The sequence below is a fragment of the Bacillus rossius genome, chromosome 11 (genome assembly GCF_032445375.1).
Source record: "Bacillus rossius redtenbacheri isolate Brsri chromosome 11, Brsri_v3, whole genome shotgun sequence".
Classification (NCBI taxonomy): domain Eukaryota; kingdom Metazoa; phylum Arthropoda; class Insecta; order Phasmatodea; family Bacillidae; genus Bacillus; species Bacillus rossius.
Window position 1 is genome coordinate 44,108,067 of NC_086338.1, and position 19,478 is coordinate 44,127,544.

At 41.6% G+C, this 19,478-nt stretch overlaps 1 protein-coding gene across 2 annotated transcripts in view; it reads left to right on the top strand.

Annotated features, from left to right (window-relative positions):
- The window catches only part of LOC134536885 (synaptogenesis protein syg-2-like), a 300,861-nt gene that overhangs the window by 256,658 nt on the left and 24,725 nt on the right, over positions 1-19,478 (top strand). For both annotated transcript variants that reach the window (XM_063376944.1, XM_063376945.1), the window contains exon 9: positions 5,776-5,935. In XM_063376944.1, the coding sequence (XP_063233014.1) occupies positions 5,776-5,935 (160 nt within the window). The remainder of the gene's footprint in view (positions 1-5,775; positions 5,936-19,478) is intronic.

Here is a 19,478-nt window from a genome sequence, read left to right on the forward strand (position 1 = left end):
TTTGCATATTTCGTAACGAAATGCCTAGTTTGTAAGTCATTTATCTGTTTTCTGTCTTAGTTTCTTAGTTTTTTAGGTGCTGACTGGCGGCGGAGTGAGTGGTCAGTGCAACCACTCACCACCAGGGGCGCTTGCGTCTCTGGACACTAAATCCAGTACTGGACAATTAGCAAAGCGGACCACGAGTCCAAGTGCCCAACCCCCGCATGGTAGACTCTTTTCTACTCTGTCCAACACTTCATCCAGACCATCCTCTGTCTCCTGTAAATTCCTACACGTAATGCATGCCACTTTTGCATCCCGCATGAATGTGCCCAGGGTTTTCCCTGTGTCTATGCAGGTTTTGCCTGGGCCCAACCTATCTCTAGTTATAGTCTAGATTTAAGAGTGAGGGGAGTTAGTCATGGCGCCAATCGCTGCCATGGCTGGCCAATCCCCTCCTAGCACACGATGCATGCGACCCTCTCCCTGCATGGCTAATCCCAGCATGACTAGGCGTATAGGCTTCGGCCTGAGACGCACCTAGGTCCCTCCCTAACCCGGACCCCTCCAAAATACACTTAGTTTTAGTTAGGTTAGGAAAAAAAAATCGCGCCAAACCACACGGTGCCCCCTGATAGCTTTGACACCTTGGTCCTACACGACAGCTTGAAGCTGGAGTCTCAGTGACACGGTGGACACGACACGACAAACTCAATCGCTCGTCGTGCATCGTTCCAGCACGACAGAGTTAATAGCGGATGGCATGGTTACCGATCCCGTATGAGCCAGGGGTAACGGGCCGTCCCTGAAATTAAAAAAAAATACTCTGACTGCATAATTGTGATTATAAAAAGGTTTCATAAACATAATAATGCCAAAACTATATTTTATTGAAAACTTTCTGTACGTATATTTAAAAAAAATTTCCTTATGGCATGCATATAAACCAAAATATGTTGGTTAACCACATGCCTTATACACTTGGGCCACATCCCCACCCCCTGAGATTTTCTACTGCCCTTACCCCCACCCCCACCCCTCTGGGAATCCCGCAGATTTGCACCCCTGGCGTAGGCTCATAATACCACGACAACATTAACACGATAAACTCGAATACGGTTGTCAGAAAATCTTCCCATGCCAAATTCGTTCGTAAAATGCTGTATAAAATAGGCTAAAAACAGTGTAGGCCTTAAGAAAGCTTTCCCCCCCCCCCCCCCTGTTTACTGATGATGTGCATAAAAACATAACGTTTAGTAGTTTCTGGCACGAAGTTATGTTAAGTTTATTTTAGATACAAGGAAGCAAGATCCTAGGCACGTGCATAAGGGAGAGGAAAAAAAACCTGCCGTTAGCTTAGCGAAGAATTGAAATTAAATCTTGACTAAGTGTGAAATAATAACGTTGACGATTAACACGAAGATATATCCATAACTAGTTGAAGGCACATTAAAAATATGAAAGTGTAACCAAACGTAAACCAAAACTAGTTTTTCAGCATAAATATTTACCAAGTAGGTAAATAATTTTGAATTTTAATTTTGCAAGGTTTCCGTTTTGCTTTTCGTTGTGTGGCACTACACGACCTAATTAGAAATAGAATCTACTATATTCCACAATATTGGTGGTGGGAGGTCAGTCTGCCGGTGACCTTAGTGAAAGAAGGATCCATCGCCATTTTTTATTTTGCTCTTACATAGTTATAACCAAGGACCCCGAGCTCCATGTTGTGAGTTTTTAAAAAAAAATTTGTTGAAATTATATTTAAATATATATAAATTTATAATTTAAAAATTATTTCTAATTTTCTAGCTCAATAATAACGCATTTTCAAAATAGCGACCATAACGAAAATTGAAATGGTTATGTCATAATTTAAAATGGCGGAAAACAAAATGGGGGAACGTTATTTTTATCAAAATTTATTTTATAACTTTTTTTTTAATTTTTACATTTCCCCAGTTTTGGATAATAATAACGAATTTATAAGATAACAGCCATAACGAAAATTGCAAAAGTTAGTAATAACTCAAAATGGAGGAAAGTTCTAGAATCCAAAATGGTGTAAATTTCTAAAAAAATAAAATGGCAGATGTAATTTTATAATTAAAAATGGTGGAATCCAAGATGACGGACAAGGCGTCATCCAATATGGCGGCCAGGGTCATTGTCAAAGTCATCCAATATGGCCACTGTGACATCCCAATCCAAGATGGCAGACACCGACACCAACACCTCACTCCGTCTCCTGGCGCCGGAAATACTTGAATATACTACTTTAACATTATACGCGGTTAATGTAATAAAATGCATCAGGGCTAATAAGCTTTGGTTGATCACCGTATTAATAAAATGATATCGCAAACACATCAGATAAAGATGACTGCATTTTATGATGCAGCCGAAATTTTGGTGACCCCAGAAGGCAAGAAGTCGCGAAAGCCAGCGTTCATAATTAGTTTGGTTCGCTGTTTACATTAACGATGGCGCAGGTAAGTAAGCACTCAACACATGCGTGTAAACATTGAAAAGGAAAAAAAAAACTTAATTTTTGATGGTATTAAACATTCTCGTATCCTTGGTTACTATTACATTTTCAAAGTTGAAATAAAAGTACTGTTAAAAATAAAATTTTCACCTTTTCGGACAGACTTAGCAAACCGCACAAAGAAATGAAATTTCGTCCCTCTTTAAAGTACGTTCCAACGGAACCATCGCGTACTTTTAGCACAGTAGTTCAGTCGCTCCGCTCTGGACTCTTAATTCACTTCCGATGGAAGTTATCCTTGCTGCGACATGAAAGGGGTTGCATTTATCCACTCCATTATTTCTACCCTCTTTTTTTTTTTTGTGTGATACACGCCTAAGATCTGCATAATACTTTCGTAATCTGCCGGATACCAGGAATTATGTTAAGTTTCTCTGCGCTGCTGCTGAGGAGAGAGTGTGGGTGTAGAAGGGGGGGAGGGGGTTGAGAGGGGAGTGGATAGGGGTTGGAAAGGAGTATGGGGGGGGGGAAACCCTTTTAAAACTAGCACAAAGGCGGAACTCATTTTTTTTCCCTCCTCCTCCTTCCCTCCATCCACCCTCCCGTACCACCACCCCAACAAAATATTTCCTTTCCACGATGTCGTCTCCTCCGCTGGCTTCGCCTGGATATTTCACGAAAGCTTTATCCCTTTGTGCCGAGTTGTGCCCGTGCGGGAAGTTGCTCCGTAGTTATGACCCTCCCTTCCTCCCTTCCTCCCCTACTCTACCCCTCTCTCACCCCCAAGCAACGAGCTACTCTCGAGCGAGAGGCATTCTCCGGCGAGACGAACGCCCCAACTCTCCGCTCTCGCGCGCGGGAGGCTAATGGCGAGCCAAAGGTAGCGGTTTCCCAGCCAGGGGTTGAGACGTTCATCGAGCCAAGTATCCTCACCCCAGGCCCCGAAGGAGATGCCTCTCGGCCGGTTGTCGAGGACCCTGGAAGCACGGGGCGAAAGGGGCGATCTCTCGAACGAAAACAAGAGGAAGTTGAGCCTTTCAGGAACTCGAGGAACGGTCCTCGAACTCGCGGTTGCTCGCCGGAGAACGGTCGGCACCCACGTGAGTTCCCCGTCGTGGGCGACCCAGACGAATGGAACTAACCTCGAAAAACCAACCTAGAATCCGATCCGGCGACCTTTTTTTCCCCCCCCGGCAGCTGGTCCGTCCGGCTTATCCATTGAAGAAATTTTTTTTTTGGATTAAGTCAGGTACAGCGGTTGTAATTCCTAAAAGACCAAGGGTGTGAAATACTTGCTTTTCAAAACCCTTCCGGGACCAGTCTCGCCAGTCTCACATACACATTTTTTGCGTAAATTTCAGTCATTACTTATAAAAAATTATTGGTCTTTGGAACGGCCGAAAAATGTATATTGGCAAGTTACGTATTCTTCCCCCCCCCCCCCAAACCACCACCCCCGGGACAAAGTACTACAAACAGTGGATATTCGCACCGACTGGGTGAACAGGAGAGCCAGGAAGTGAGGAAATTCGGGCAAGCCCGCGGGAGAGGCGACGTTGCCACGTCGACGTACACCCTCTCCCCGCGCGGCTGCGCCTAGGAGCAGGTCGGGTGACGCAGGGTTCCAGCAGAACAGAGAGGGGAATCCTTCTTTTCACAGACGAGAGAGCCAAAAGCCCGATCGTGCAATTTCGGATGTTTTTATTTTTATTTTGGACAACTCATGATAACTAAAATGGTCAATTAGGTTAGGTTAGTTACATTATAAATACTTTGAAACATTATGGTTGGTTGATTTGGTTAGGATTAAAGATACTGTGAAATCATGTAAACGGTTTCCTACCCCTGGATAGCTACATATTAAAAAGTTATTTGCTAAGCAACGTTCGGGGAACTTCGGGTGTGGCTCTCTCGTCTGTGAAACGAAGGTTTCCCAACAGAGGGGCCGCGGTTGCGGCAGACGGGGAAAGGGGGGGGGGGGGGGAAATATAACTTAGAAACTCATAACTTGCTAACCCATAACTTTAAACACACAACTTAGAAACACGGAAAAAATATATATTTACATTATGCCTGTTCTAAGTAAATGTGTTTTATATTTTGTAATGGTTCTAAGTTAAATGGTTCTAAGTTAAATGGTTCGGCGTTGTGGGGTTACAACACAAGTTATAACAGTTCTAATCTGTGTGTTTCTGAGTCGTGAAATTCTCAGAGATTAGAGAAAGTTACAGCTGGAGCATAAACACAGTTTGTAGGTATCTCTGCTGAAGCCAGGGGACGTAAGGTCGCCGCCATATTGTTCCACGAAAAAAATCGCATTTTCTCATAAGTGATGTATTTATGGTGGTGGAAAAGTGCATGAATATTAAACAAATAAAGACTGTTGACTCGAGAAAAATGATTGTGTACAAGAGTATGTAGTAAACTACATTTCTGTATACTATATAAACAAATGGCCGCCATCTTCTTACGTGAACAAACTGGCCACAGTGCTCAGAGCTTATGCTCCATCTGTAACTTTATCTAATCTCTGGAAATTCTAAGTTGTGATTGTTTAAGTTTAGATGTTTCTGAGTGAACGTGGTTCGGCGTTGTGTGTTTCTGTTACGACAGTGTTTCCAAAGGTGTATCCTAGGTCAAGGCAGTTCTGAAGCTGTGTTGTAGATGGCGGCACTGAGAGAAAGGTTTGTTTGCCTCAACAAAATATTTGTCTGTATATGGCGAAATAAATATATTTTGTTAATTCAAACAAATATTTTGTAGTAGGAGAGATTCTGTTGGCCCAACAAAAATATTTTGTCAACTCAAATGTATATTTATTTGGTTAGGTGTAACAAATTATTTTTGTTACTTACCGAGCTTGGTTAAACGAACACAATATTTTGTTCCACCGAGTGAATATTTGTTTCGCCATACATAAACAAATATTATCGCGGGTGCGCGGGAAAAAAAGGGGGATATGTCAAAAATTACTTAAATTAAGATATTAAACATTTAAAGTTCTTCCAAGTATGCAAGATCAGTAATTAATCATTCAAAAAGTTCAGTAACCATAGAATGACACACAAGGGTGCCTGACTTAACCCATTTGGGACCAATTTGCAGATCTTGTTCTCCTTTATTTCATACCATAAAAAAAAAAACAATTTTTTGCCAATGTTTGACTCATCCCCTCATTCTGGCGCACCCGCGATTTGTTTGATTTCAAACAAACCTTTTTTTCTCTCCGCGCGAGGTGGCCCGGTGGTTGCTCGGACGTGCTCGGTCGTGCTCGGACGTGCTCGGACGTGCTCGGTCGTGCGCAGGGCCGGGCCGTGACGCAGAACGTGACGTCGGGCGTGATCCTGAGCACGCGCAGCCTGGTGCTGCAAGGCGTGACGCGGCACAGCGGCGGCAGCTACGCCTGCTCGGCCGCCAACGGCCGCGGCGAGACGTCCAGCGAGGCCGTGGCGCTCCGCGTGCAGTGTGAGTCTCCGGCGGGAATCATCCTTCTTTCTCACAGGCGAGACGGCCAGACGCCCGATCCTGCATCTAGCTAGGTTGGGAAGTGATGTACCTAGATTAAAAGGTAACTGTCCAGGTCATGAATGGGTGTTATCATTCTGTAAAAGGCATCCTGAACTGACTGTGCGTTTTGCGAGTAATATTAAAAGAAGCAGGGCAGCAGTAGATGAAAAAAAAAATTTTTTTTTGACGTGACAACGTCTAATAAATCGATGAACGCCGGCTGTCTCCCGTTACGCACCTTGTCCCGTTACGCACATTGTCCCGTTACGCTCATTGTACGCTTGCGCCACATCTATCTCTCTTCCACTCGACTGTTCATAAAGTGAAGTGAAAAGATAATGTGCGGTTTTCACTGCTTATTACAACAACAATATTTCGGCAAAAAAAAGGTTAATTACTCTTGCATTTTAAAAATCTGATTACTAGTATAATTTCAAGTATTCATTCTTTTGTTATTAAAATAAAAATGATTCAATGTTATTCATAAAAGTATGCGATCGTTTCATCGATGTTTTGTTATGACGTTGTCACGTTAAACTATCGTCCGTAAACCGACTTTACAGACAACCAATTTTTTACTAGTTTTTTTTTGTTCATTGTAAATAAATATGGCGGTGTTGATAAAAGGATACTAATGGTCAATTAGGTTAGGTTAGCTACATTATAAATACTTTAAAACATTGAATGGACGGTTGATTTGGTTAGGATAGCTACATAAAATATAGGGGAAAAAAGTATGAACTTCGGGGAACTTCGGGTTTTGGCTCTCTCGTCTGTGAAAAAGAAGGCTTCCCACTCACGTCACACACACACACACTCACGACACGAAACCCGGACACGAAAACTCCAACGTAGAATTCTTTGAAACAAAAAACCCGGGCATAAAGATCGCAGGCTTTCTTGAATTCTGGGTGTAGGCCGTGTCAGGTATTTGTCTTGCGACGTTTCGGCACGATGATGACAGCTGTAACGACTGCCGAAACGTCGCAAGACAATTTACCCGGCACGGCCTACACCCAGAAGCCTAGAAAATGCAATCCCGAGCGTGATGAATACACGCCAAATGTGTTTACAACTATATTTCGCGACGCGAATCACGCGCAGTTTTCGCACCTGCCGCTAGAATTCGCTGCCGGCGCAGCGATAAAAGTGAAAAATACTTTAAAAAAAAACACTAAACCCCGGTTTTGGGCCTGATTTTCGACTATTCATTTGATTGAAATACTGCCCATCTTGTTGAAATCCACTAAACATTTGATTCTATAAAGTTTGCCCTTTGACTTTGTGAACTTTGGGTTCCGCCATCCGTCACAGATTTCCGTTCCATTCGCGAAATAACTCCTACCAAATGCCGCATACCAAGAACTAAGATGTTACACATAAAAAATCGTAATATTAAAAATTAAAAGGTTTGAGTATTTTTACGTCATGGTCATGCTATTTTGAACGACTAGAACAGTTGATTAAATTTTCCACAAATGTGTCTAGAAAACCAGATTGTTAAAACTAAACGAATGCTGATCTCTTATTACAATAACTAACGTGTTACAAGTGTTAAATTAATCTGAGTGTTCTGTTTCTTTAGTCAGTGAACTTGATTTCTAGGTATGCACATGTGTAATTGTAAAAGTACAAAATATTTTTCAGTAAATTTACAGCTATCGAGGGACTAAAAAAAGGTGGTTTTCATTTTACTTTAGAAGAATTTATTACTGTTCATGTAGGTCCTGCCAAAACGTCGTGAGTTTGATAATCCTCTACCTCACTCAGGATGCTATAAGTGTTTACTATAATAATAAAATGTGATAAAACACTCTCGTAAGTACACATAGTTCATTAACAGCTATACGCTGAAAATGTGCATGCAGGCGTAAAATTACACTAACTTCGGCGGAGACACTTTTTTGTGTAATTTTATAGAATTTTTACAGAAGCCAAGCTACTTCCTAATTATATATAATTTTTTACAGTGTAGATACTATATCGTCCCTCGACCTAGCGCCGACACCACAGGCTGTCCTGTTACGTTTTAGTTTGGCAAAATACAATAGATCCATAAAGAAATTTCCCAGTTATAAACTTTAATAGTATCAAGTGCTGGTTCAAGTGTTGGCATTGTTGAATATGTATTCATTGTTGACAGTGTTGTCATTGTTAAGAGTTTTGCAAATCGTTTATAGTGTTGGCACTGTTGAACGTGTATCCATTGCCGACAGTACTGTTATCGTTGCAAGTGTTGTCATTGTTGAAAGTGTTGTCATTGTTGAAAGTGTTGTCATTGTTGAAAGTGTAGTCATTGTTGAGAGTGCTGTCATTGTTGAGAGTGCTGTCATTGTTGAAAGTGTTGTCATTGTTGAAAGTGTTGTCATTGTTGAAAGTGTTGTCATTGTTGAGAGTGTTGTCATTGTTGAAATTGTAGTCATTGTTGAGAGTGTAGTCATTGTTGAGAGTGTTGTCATTGTTGAAAGTGTTGTCATTGTTGAGAGTGTTGTCATTGTTGAAAGTGTAGTCATTGTTGAGAGTGTAGTCATTGTTGAGAGTGTAGTCATTGTTGAGAGTGTTGGTTCAAGATCACAAAGAGTAACTTAAAGAGTTTTGGATAACCGCATGCGCGAGTACTGCTATGTTGTTTCCTCGCTTGCAGCGCCACCTACGCAAAATGGCGACCCCTGAGCGTACAGCGTTTCGCGTTCTGCAATTTGCTAAGAGTGAATATGGAATTTCAGGTTATATTCGAGAGTCGTAAGGATAACAGCGTAATTATTTTTTGAGAGATCATATCGACAAAAGAGATTGCAACCTCGATGTTGAAAAAAGTGCGTCTCGTTTTAAAGTTTAATTGTCCAAGTCCCTGACCGTTGGATCGGTCGTAATGGTCGAGACTACAGAGCTCTTTTTCGCTGGCCTCCACGTTCACATAACATAACGCCAGGAGATTTTTTTTTTCCCTTTGGGACTTTATAAAAGATCGTGTCTACGTTCCACCTCTACCTAATTAGGGGGCGTCGATAAATTACGTGAGATGTTTAGTGAAGGGGGGGAAGGGGTCTAGCCGAATCCCACCCAATCTCACAAAGAGAATAGAAGGGTGATGGAGAGGGGGGGGGGGGGCTCAGCAAATATCACGTAATATTTTTTCCCAGTAAGAAACAGTGTAAAATTGCGGGAAAAAAAACTGGCTTAAATTAAGTAAAACATGTTTCTCCACTAAAATATGGCTAAATCCTACACAATAATATATAATATTTATCTCAGCAACGCGAACGGCACGAAGTCACCATAGTAGGTATAAAATGAAATTCGTTCTAAGCTATTTAATGCTGAATCCATCGAGAACATTATGTTATGGAATATGGTGGCCTCCAGTAAAAAAATAAAAAATACAACATTGCTGACGTTACATTAGCCAAGATGGCAACATTCAGCAGAAGAAAACAAAATGGCGGCCTCCGGCAGACGAAAACCAAATGGTGGTTGTGAAATCACATTTAAATATGGCGTAAAAATTCTAGGAAAAAAAATATTTGGTGGCTGCGATATCATAATCCAATATATGGAGGAATCCAAGATGTCGACCAGGATCAAGGTCATCCAAGATGGTCGCCAGGTTCGTGGTTATCCAAAATGGCGGCCGTGATGTCACAATCAAAAGATGGCGGAATCCTGCTCCGGCTCCACACCCGCCACCCAGCCGCAGGGTTATATATACTACTTGTAGAAAGAGGTATTGCTAGAGACCTGTAAAATTCGCGGATTCATTTCGCGATAGGATAGAGTCCAAATACTTTTGACATTATTTTGCTTCAGTGAATGGGGCCACAGTTTATCTGAAGGACTCTGGGCCAATGAAAAATCTTTAACAGAAGAATTAGCGAATCACGATCATTCCAGTCAACAGGTGTTACGAGTCGGTAACCAATCAGCAGATGTAATTTGCACGAGTGCATAGAGGATCATGGAGGCTATCCTTTAGGGATTTGAAATCGCGAATTTTACAGGTCTCTAGGTATTGCTAACCAACCAATCCTACAAACACACGCCGATGCAATGGGCAAGGACTGTCGGGATTAGAAGGCAGATGCACTGACCACTGCGCCGCCAGTCCCGGCAAGCGGTATCGCCAAGCGTGGAGGGAGAGATCCGCGAAGAAGAGGGGGGGGGGGGGTGTTCGGGGGAGAGAAGGCTTTGGTAATTTAATGGGGTTTGCACCGAGGTTGACCGCTCCGCTGTGGTCCGCCACGAGATGGGGGCTTCCCCTCACCATCCCCCTCTTTACCCATTTAACCAACACAACAAACCCAGGCAAAGACCACACATGCACACTCCGGAGAGGCGCGTATGAACAGCTCGTGGGCTAATACCAACCCTTCTGACATCAACCCCTCCGAGGGATTTCTTGCTCGTGTCTGCACTCCAGTCTACAATATTCCTTGTTTGCATATTTAAAACGCGACCTCTTTAATTCATAATCAGTGATCTCATTCAGATTTGTTACCATAAAAGTTGTAGACACACGCAGTGGTAATAAAAAATACTTATTACATTTATAAAAAAATTTATACAAGCAATTGACAATAGTTATATTACAAATTTATTTAAAAATAATTTGCAAAGACACGAAATTAAGGAGGCTGTATAGAGAACGAAATACGCCATATGGTTTCAACAATTTTCATGCCATCCGTCGTTTACTATTTACGGTTTTCCTTCGTTAAGCCAGATATCACACATTTTAGAGATTTTTCAAAGACCATAATATCATAGTGTATGTTGCCAGTATGCTACTATTACATTTGTTGTCGTTCCCAACAATGAATTTAATTCTCAACACCAATGACTTCAAAAGTGAAAAATAATAAAAGAAGTAGTCACTCAATATTAACTTTACGCGTTCCGCTAAATTGTAAAATTTGTTCTGAAGAAGACAAATTTTGGACATTGTTTTTTAAAGTACGAGACTTGTTTTAAATGAGTTTCTTGGTTTCTGGGCTGTAGCCGCGTCAAAGGCGAAGACATCAACACCGCTGTAACGGTCGACATTGCAGTCGCCTTCATCACGGAGCAGTCTGTTTGGCTGGGAGTGCTGGCCAATCGGTGGACTCTTCTCTTCTGATTGGCTAGGCTGTTTGGCCAGCCAGAGGCCGTTTTTTTTTTGAATCAGAGATATGTTTAGTTAGATTGTTAAACAACTCAGCCTACTGGAAGAGATGTCAAGACAATGATTGACCAGCTTTCCCAGCCGATCAGAGAAGCCCAGCTTCGATTGGCCAAAACCAACAGGCCAACCATCAGAAGAAAGGAAGGCTACTATTGGCCCACACCTACAGCCAATCGGGAAATAACTCCTCTCCCAGGAAGGAGAACTTGCAATAACCTCAGCAAGTAACTGATCCCTGATGATGACCACTGCAACGTCGGTGATAACTTAGTCTTCGACGCGGCTACAACCCCAGAAGCCAAGCAACTCCGGTAATGGCCGAGAAAGCCTGCAATATTTATTAAATTTGCTTTAGTCCAAAAATGAATAAAATTGAATCATTTTTATTGAATTATCACTATTTTGTATGGATACAAAGAAGGAGTGAAATGAAATCTGCAATTTAATTGATAAATTTACTTTTTATTTGCACTCATTAATTCAAATATGTTTGTTACTTTAACAAACAGATTATTTTAACTATAACTTTTATACATGCTTGCTATTTGACTTCTTCCAATCTGTGTTATTGTGTTAAGGATAGGACGATGATAGGAGAAGTAGGAAACGAATGGGAGTGTTTCAAGTTTAACGTGCCTCGAAAAAGTCAAATCGATGGTTGTTCCAATCGAGTGGAAGAGAGATAGATGCGGCGCAAGCGTGCAATGAGCGTAACGGGACAATGAGTCATCCTTTTTCGTGCGTGCAGCCGGGGTTCATCGATTTATTAGACGTTGTCACGTCCAAAAACTGCTGAAACCCAGACGGCGTTTTTCTGTTTATATCCCCCCCCCCCAGAGGCACAGCCATTATGGATATGTGTAGGGAGTTACCAAGAGGGCATCAGCCTTGGCCTGCAAGTTTACGCTGGACTCTCAATGATCCGTTGCGCTCGTCCGTCATCCGTCTGTCTGCCATCCGTTCTTCCGTCGACGAGACGATCGATTCACAACAAACACTCCGCACGTCCATCACGGTAATTTTTTTTCCCCAAATGGACGTTGCCAACAGACTAGAAGGCTTAAATTTTTGACAACATTTCTCTAGTACCAGGTTTATTAGTATGATGATCATGTACGCTAAGCACTTATAAATCACCCGAACCTTATTAATCACGCTTCCCTGTCTCGATCAATTTTTTTGTTTCAAACATATACAATTTTAAAACGTGTTCAAACGCAAGTTAAAAACTTAAGAAAGACACGGCTAAACAAAAAAAAACTTTTTAAATAAATGCGATGCCTTTAAGTCATTTTTTTTGGTTGAAATTTTATTCTCCCGTCGTCCGTCGGAAGTTACAATTTTGGCAAGTTTTTGAAGGACGGTCGAAAGGAATTTTCCGGGCCATCTGATTGGTTGCAGGTCACGAGGTTGACGGACAGACGCGACGGATCACTGCTGTAGTCACAACCATCACGTGAATCTTCAAATTTTCTCTGAACAATCCGCCATGTAAAATCGTGGAAATAACTTAGCGGCAACAGAATACGCCTTACAATATTGCGGAGTAATTACCTAATGAACCTAATTTAATTAAAACAATCTAAATAAAATATTTATATCAACCAGTTTTCAAGCGAGTTAGTTCTTTCCTTGGAAAACACTTCTTTTTTTTTTCTATAAAAAATATATATATGACTAAAAAAAATTGTTTATTCAGTAATTCGTATTTTGAATTTTGAGTTTTTCATCACCACTAATGTGAAATAAACAAAAAAAAAAAAAAGAATTTTGTATGAACGTGTAATCACCCATTTGTTCGCTCTTGTAGCGGCAGTTTCTCAGAAAAGAGATCAGAACGACAGACGGGTGGACGAAATGGAACTGTTATTTTTAACGGCGATCTTATGATTGCTGGGGTCGTGTCGTTATAAGGATCGTGTTGTCCACGAAGGCATCAAAACTGCGGCTTAATTAATTAATTTAATTAATTAAATTTTCGGTACTGTCCCCGAGAGCAGCCCAGCCCGAAGAGACGGCCATATCTGACATGAAGCGCGTCCGCGGATAACGAGCCCTTCGTGCCTCGCAAGCTCATGAGCGCGATGACGTCACAGCCGCGTGTGTGTGTGTGTGTGTGTGTGTGTGGGACGAGTCAAATGGGACGTGGCTCAGAGCTCGCGCGCGACCAGCCCGAAACCAGGGACGTAACTACACTGGTTTCCACCCGGGGCAAAATGACTCATCTTGAGGCGCCCCCTTTTTTTACTTTTGACCCAAACCAACCAAACCCAAAAACCTTTCCCGAACACACCTCATATCGCCACCACACATGAATTCCACCATTACAAATATTACTGATTTATCTTGGATGGTAAACAAATATATTTATCTGCAGTCAATTAATTTATTAATACATCGCAAAGTAGGATAAAAAGGCCAAAAATACAAATAATTCAGTTGATCTGCCCTCCAAAATTATTTTGGGTTCTAACACTACGTTGTTCAAAGCAAAAATGGTAAAAATTACTCTGCCAATTTAGCTGCCCCCTTCCCCCAAATGCAAGATCCGTAGCACTAGCCACAGCTGACCCCCTTTTGACATCACAACGTCTAATAAATCGATGAACTGCGGCTGCACGCACGAAAAAGTGTCCGGTTACTCTGTGTCCCGTTACTTTCATTGTACGCTTGCGCCGCATCTATCTCTCTTCCACTCGATTTGAACAACCATCGATTTGACTTTTTCGAGGCACATTAAACTTGAAACACTCCCATTCGTTTCCTACTTTTCCAATCACCGTCCTATCCTTAACAGATTGGAAGAAGTTAAACAGAAAACATGTATAAAAGTCTTCGTTAAAGTAATAAACATATTTGAATTAATGAGTGCAAATAAATGTAAAAAGTATGCAATCATTTCATCAATGTTTTATTATGACGTTGTCACGTTAAACTATCGTCCGTAAACCGACTTTACAGACAACCAATTTTTTTTTCTAGTTACGTCCCTGCACACTCGGGAGTGTTTGTATGTGGAACACGGACTTCGCACGACGTGGCGACTTCAGTTAACTCCGTCCATTCACACAGGGCAGGCAGCTCGACCGAAAACTCAACAGCAATGCGACATCCGCGCCCATTCACCAACCTAGACGAAGGAGCTGGGGAAACTCACCAACGGAGGGCCGATGCGAAAAGCAATCCGTCTGCGATTTAACTCGACTTGGCGTGATCCGAGCCACGGATTTGTGACACGGTTGAAGTCACTTATTTTTTTATGTGTGTGAACATCTGAGTTCTCAGTATACGGCATTAAGTAGGAGTAATTTTAAGCAAATGGAACGGAATTAGATAAACGGAAATTTGCAACCAAGATGTTGGACCCACATGCAGCAACATAAACCCGTATATAGTCGCTTTCGTAAACCAAAGTACTGGTGTGCCAAATGAAAAGTTATTAAATTAAAACTACTCCTGTATATATATTTTGGTATACTAAAATAGTCATGGTAAAAAGAAATATCATGTTTTAAAATACGTAAGAAATATAGCATTAAAATGATATTATAGGTATATTAACTTTCTAAATCACCAATAGTCTTAGTAGAGACGTGGTTCAAAATCCGGAAACTTTATGGTATTTACTGTTTAGTGAAATTTAACACGATGGAAAGTTTTTAATTAAATTATTTCTCGAAAAGCGGGTAGAAAGTATGGGTTAAGGGAATTTTTCAAGCCTTTTTCGCTTTTGTTGGAGCCGTTCCGAAATTTTTAAAATTTCCGTTTGTTTTTCGTGCTGCTACCTGTGCGTGATGGTGGCACGCAATCATTTACGACTGAGGCTGTGAATTCTAGTGGCGGGCGCAGAAATTAAGGGTGTGATTCGCGTTTAGAAATTTAATATTTTATTGACCAGTTTTTTTTTATCACGCTCGGCGTTATTTCAAAGAATTCTACTTTAAATTTCGCGTCCGAGTCCCATATTACAAGTTTATTTGCAACATGAACAACATGAGAACACATGAATTTGTTAATGAATTTAGATTTTTACACATCACTGGAGAGTACTGAAAGACTAGGTTTTTTTTTCCTTCAGTTGGTATAGCAAATTTCTTATCGGTGAAGATCTACTTATAACGAGCGTAGTGGCCACATACATACCCCCCTTTTTATGGTTGATTAGTACTGTCATAAGCAACTACAGGCCGCTGACAAACACTGGTCTAATATCCGACACACATAATTATGGGGTAAGATGGTCAGCACATCTGCAGCTAGAACGGAACCTTCCAAGAAGTCGTGCAAAGCTGGAAAATTCCCTCATGGCAGAGTGGCCAATCATCCCACGACAACTCATTGATGATCTCACCGAGTCCATAGAACTCGGGTGTTGCAGCTGTTCAGGAAGACCATACACGATACAAGAGGGCTGTTTCTATCGTGTTGACGCTGTTTTGTGTGCTGTCCTACGCAAGCCATGTCCCGTCTCATGTCAATAAAGAGAATATCCTTCTGTGTTCATCAGCATATTGTGCAGTATGTTCATAAAAGTTGTAATTGTAAGCGTTTTAAATATGAAATCAAGGTCACAATTAAAGAGTAAATCCAACAGTTTTAGATAAGCACATGCGAGAGTACTGCTTTATTTTCTCGCTTGCAGCGAGAAAGAATATCTCCCCAATTAACAGAGGGTGAACCTTCAAACTTTATTCGGCAACAGGACGGAGATCTTCCCCATTGGAATCCCTTTGAACGAGAGTGGTTGAACGTCTAAGTCCCTGACCGTTGGATTGGTCGTATAGGTCGAGACGACAAAGCTCTTTTACGCTGGTATGTACGTTCAACTGACATAACGCCATGTGTTTTTTTTTCCTTTGGAGCTGTATAAAATAACGTATCTAGGATCCGCCGCTACAATAATGACTGGCCACATTTGAGACTCATATATGAAGAACCTATTGTTTCCATTACTTCGGACGCTTCAACCAAAGTTTACGAAGAATTGGAATTTAAGGTGGATGTGTGCAGTATAAAACTTAAGGTGCACATATTGAACATTTATAAGAAAAACTAGGTTCGTTTAGCTTCAATTTTATGTGTGAATTGTTGTAAATAGTCTAAATTAAACAGTTATAATATACCATTTAACCTGACACATTCGTTTATGGATATCCTGTACTTTAACTAGTCTCTGTTAAGTATTTAGTATTAATATAATAATAATTTTTGTGTTTAATTATTTTTATTTTTAATCAACTGTCATTTGACAGACATGCCTATTGCGAGCGAATGCCTATAACTTCAACATCAAGTTCAAACATTTTTAAAAATAATTTTATACATTTAGATCATCTTGACTATTGGATGCATGAAGAATATTTTTTTCTTTCCCGAATTCGTAATCTAACACCTTTAAGTCGGGTTGCAACTGTTGGCAATGCAATGAAAAAACAAAGTATAAACAACAATTTCCCATTAAAAATTTTATAAAAATTTTGCCTTTTTTATTTCAGAAATACAGCTTACATATTGCAGTATAATACAAAGAAGCTAGTCTGCATAGTTTATGATACCACCGAGTTTAAGAAAAAAAAAGTTTATTTTTAAGAAACTGAGGTCCCTATACTAATTTCCTTTGGCAATTAAATAACTTTTTTTTTAATTGCAAAAGTTGTAATTACGTTTTCTCGTCTATCGGGAAGCTTATCTTTGAAGTATTTCCCTCATCGTGATGTTTACGACAACCAAGATGAGAAAAATACACTCGCCAATCCACTTTTATTCGCGAAGCGCTATCTGGAACGACCCTGTGCCTGACGTGTTCTGAAATCCCAAGATTGATGTCGTGCGGTGTTGGCTAGATTAACTCTCTTGAAAAGTTTGTTACCTGGATTCTGTAATTATGGCTCGAAAACACCAGAGACGGCTAAAGAAAATTTTATCGGATACAAAAAAAAAATATTTTATCCTTGCTATTCGGTTTTGCCCTTCATTTCACAAAGCTGAGTAAATTACAAGCTTAATAATTCAGAATTTTTTAATTCACTTCAAAACATTTGAGGGTAAAAGGACCCACATTAACTATGTATATATATACACCACCCTGTTAGATTATTATATTATGTGCTGTACTAGCCAGAGTATAGTTTTACGACTTACAGTTATCCAACAAGAATATATATATTATATATAAATTATATATATACACACACACACTCCAAACCAAAGGAAAAACGATTTTGCTGCTTAATGCGAAATTTCAATAGCCCGTCGCCTCCGTTCGTCCACCTGTCACGTGACGTCCAGCCAATAGGATGGCCCGAAAAATTATATCCGTCAGTCCGTAAAAAGCTTGGGAAGCTCTAACTTTTTACGGACAAACGGATGGATTATTTGTACGGTTTTGGCCGCACCAGTCTATTGTAACCAGAATACAAGCTTGTAGTTTTTGTATAGGTCGTTCATATTTTTTTATATATAATAATATTGCTGTTCTTAAAACTAATGTCTAAACAATTTAATCACAACTATGAATATTTTCCGAGGAAATTCCTAACACAAGACGTACACAAAACACGACATAAATAACAAACAACATCTATATAAATCTCCGAGAGAGAGAAAAAAAAATGGATTGTTGGCAGCACTTATATTTGAGAAAAAAATATTTTCGACGAACATTTGAAGTCAAGTTGCAAATCGCTTCGCTAGATGCGTGGCGTTGACGCAAGGAAGAGTGGAAGACGGATGGATTCCTGCTCAGTACGAGAGGAACCGCAGCTACGAGCCACTGGCTCAAGCACTCGGTCGAACGACTGGTGGTGCGAAGCTACCATCCGTGGGATCACGCCTGAACGCCTCTAAGGCAGTAAGTATCCCCTCTGAGCGAAAACGATAATTAAGAGTTCCTGAGCCGGAAGGCTAATGATGACTTTACTAGGCGGTTCCGTGTGTGCTACGGCCGCTCAATGTGCCCTTGTGAGCCACCACAGGATTCATTCGGCACAGCGTCCGTTTGTTTCCGGTGGTCAACCATGGGTATGAGATCTGGTGTGGGAACTCGAATCGTCTGCAGACGACTTAATCGGGATATTTTTAATTCCGAATAAGCAATCTTAAAAAAAAAACGCCAGAGAATTGGATCGAATCGTTGAAGCAGGCCACACATGGGTGTGTGGCATCTTTGTCGGCGGGTGATACCACACAATGGGTGTGCACTGGTACCACTGTCGGCGGTGAGTCGCACTAGGATGGTGCACCAAACGCGCACCAGCGGAACAACGAGTCGTTCTGCGCGACGCGCTTCCATCGACCCCTCGATGCCACCGCGCCGACTACTGCCATCCGCCATCTCCCGAAATTAAATTTTTTTCTCCCCCCCCCTCCTGCCCGGTGGTCACGTGACCGCGACCATCCAACCACCCCCTCCACCCCCTCCACCCCTCTCGGCGAACAGACCAGAAGCTCTCTACGGTCGCGCGACAAAGGCGGCTGGTATTCGTTAGTGCGCTCTCTCGACAACTCGAGTGCCTCGTTCACAATAACCGACCCCCGGCGCGATTTAATCTTCTACCGGCGCGATGTGGGCTGGAATGTGTGCGGTGCGCGGCTGTCCGTATGCCCCTCTACACACCTGCGCGCGCCTCCAGGACCGCTCTTGTAACTGCAGTTGCACGGCTGTCTGTAGGCTCTACATCCACATGCGCCCAGCATGGCACTTGGCACTACATAGGCGCGGCTATATGTAGGCTCTACCTTCTCACGCACCCAGCAGCCTTATTGACATTACAGTGGCGCGACTATCTGTAGGCTCTACCTTTCCACGCTACCAGCACCACTCTTGTCATACCAATGGCGCGGCAGTCTGTATAGGCTCTACATACCCATGCACCCAGCATGGCACTTGAAACTACAGTGACTTGATGTAAGTTTTTGGACATACGCCATTGCTAAGAACTTTTTCTGTTGAAGAAAAACTAATAAATAAAATAAATAAATAAAAATACTCAAAAAAAGACAAAAAACACACAAAACTAAGCAAACAATTGCTGTTGTCAACAAGGATATGAACACCACAAAATATTCAGTGGCGCGGCTGTCTGTAAGCTCTACCTTTCCACGCTACCAGCACCACTCTTGTCATTCCAGTGGCGCGGCTGTCTGTATAGGCTCTATATCCCCATGCAACCAGCATATGGCACTTGAAACTACAGCGGCGCGGCTGTCTGTAAGCTCTACCTTCACACGGGGCCAGCACGGCTCCTTTTTCACTACAGTGGCCCTACACCATGGCACTGCAGTGGCGCGACTATATGTAGGCTCTACCTCCCCTACCTCGTTCCAGCCCACCAATAGAAATGA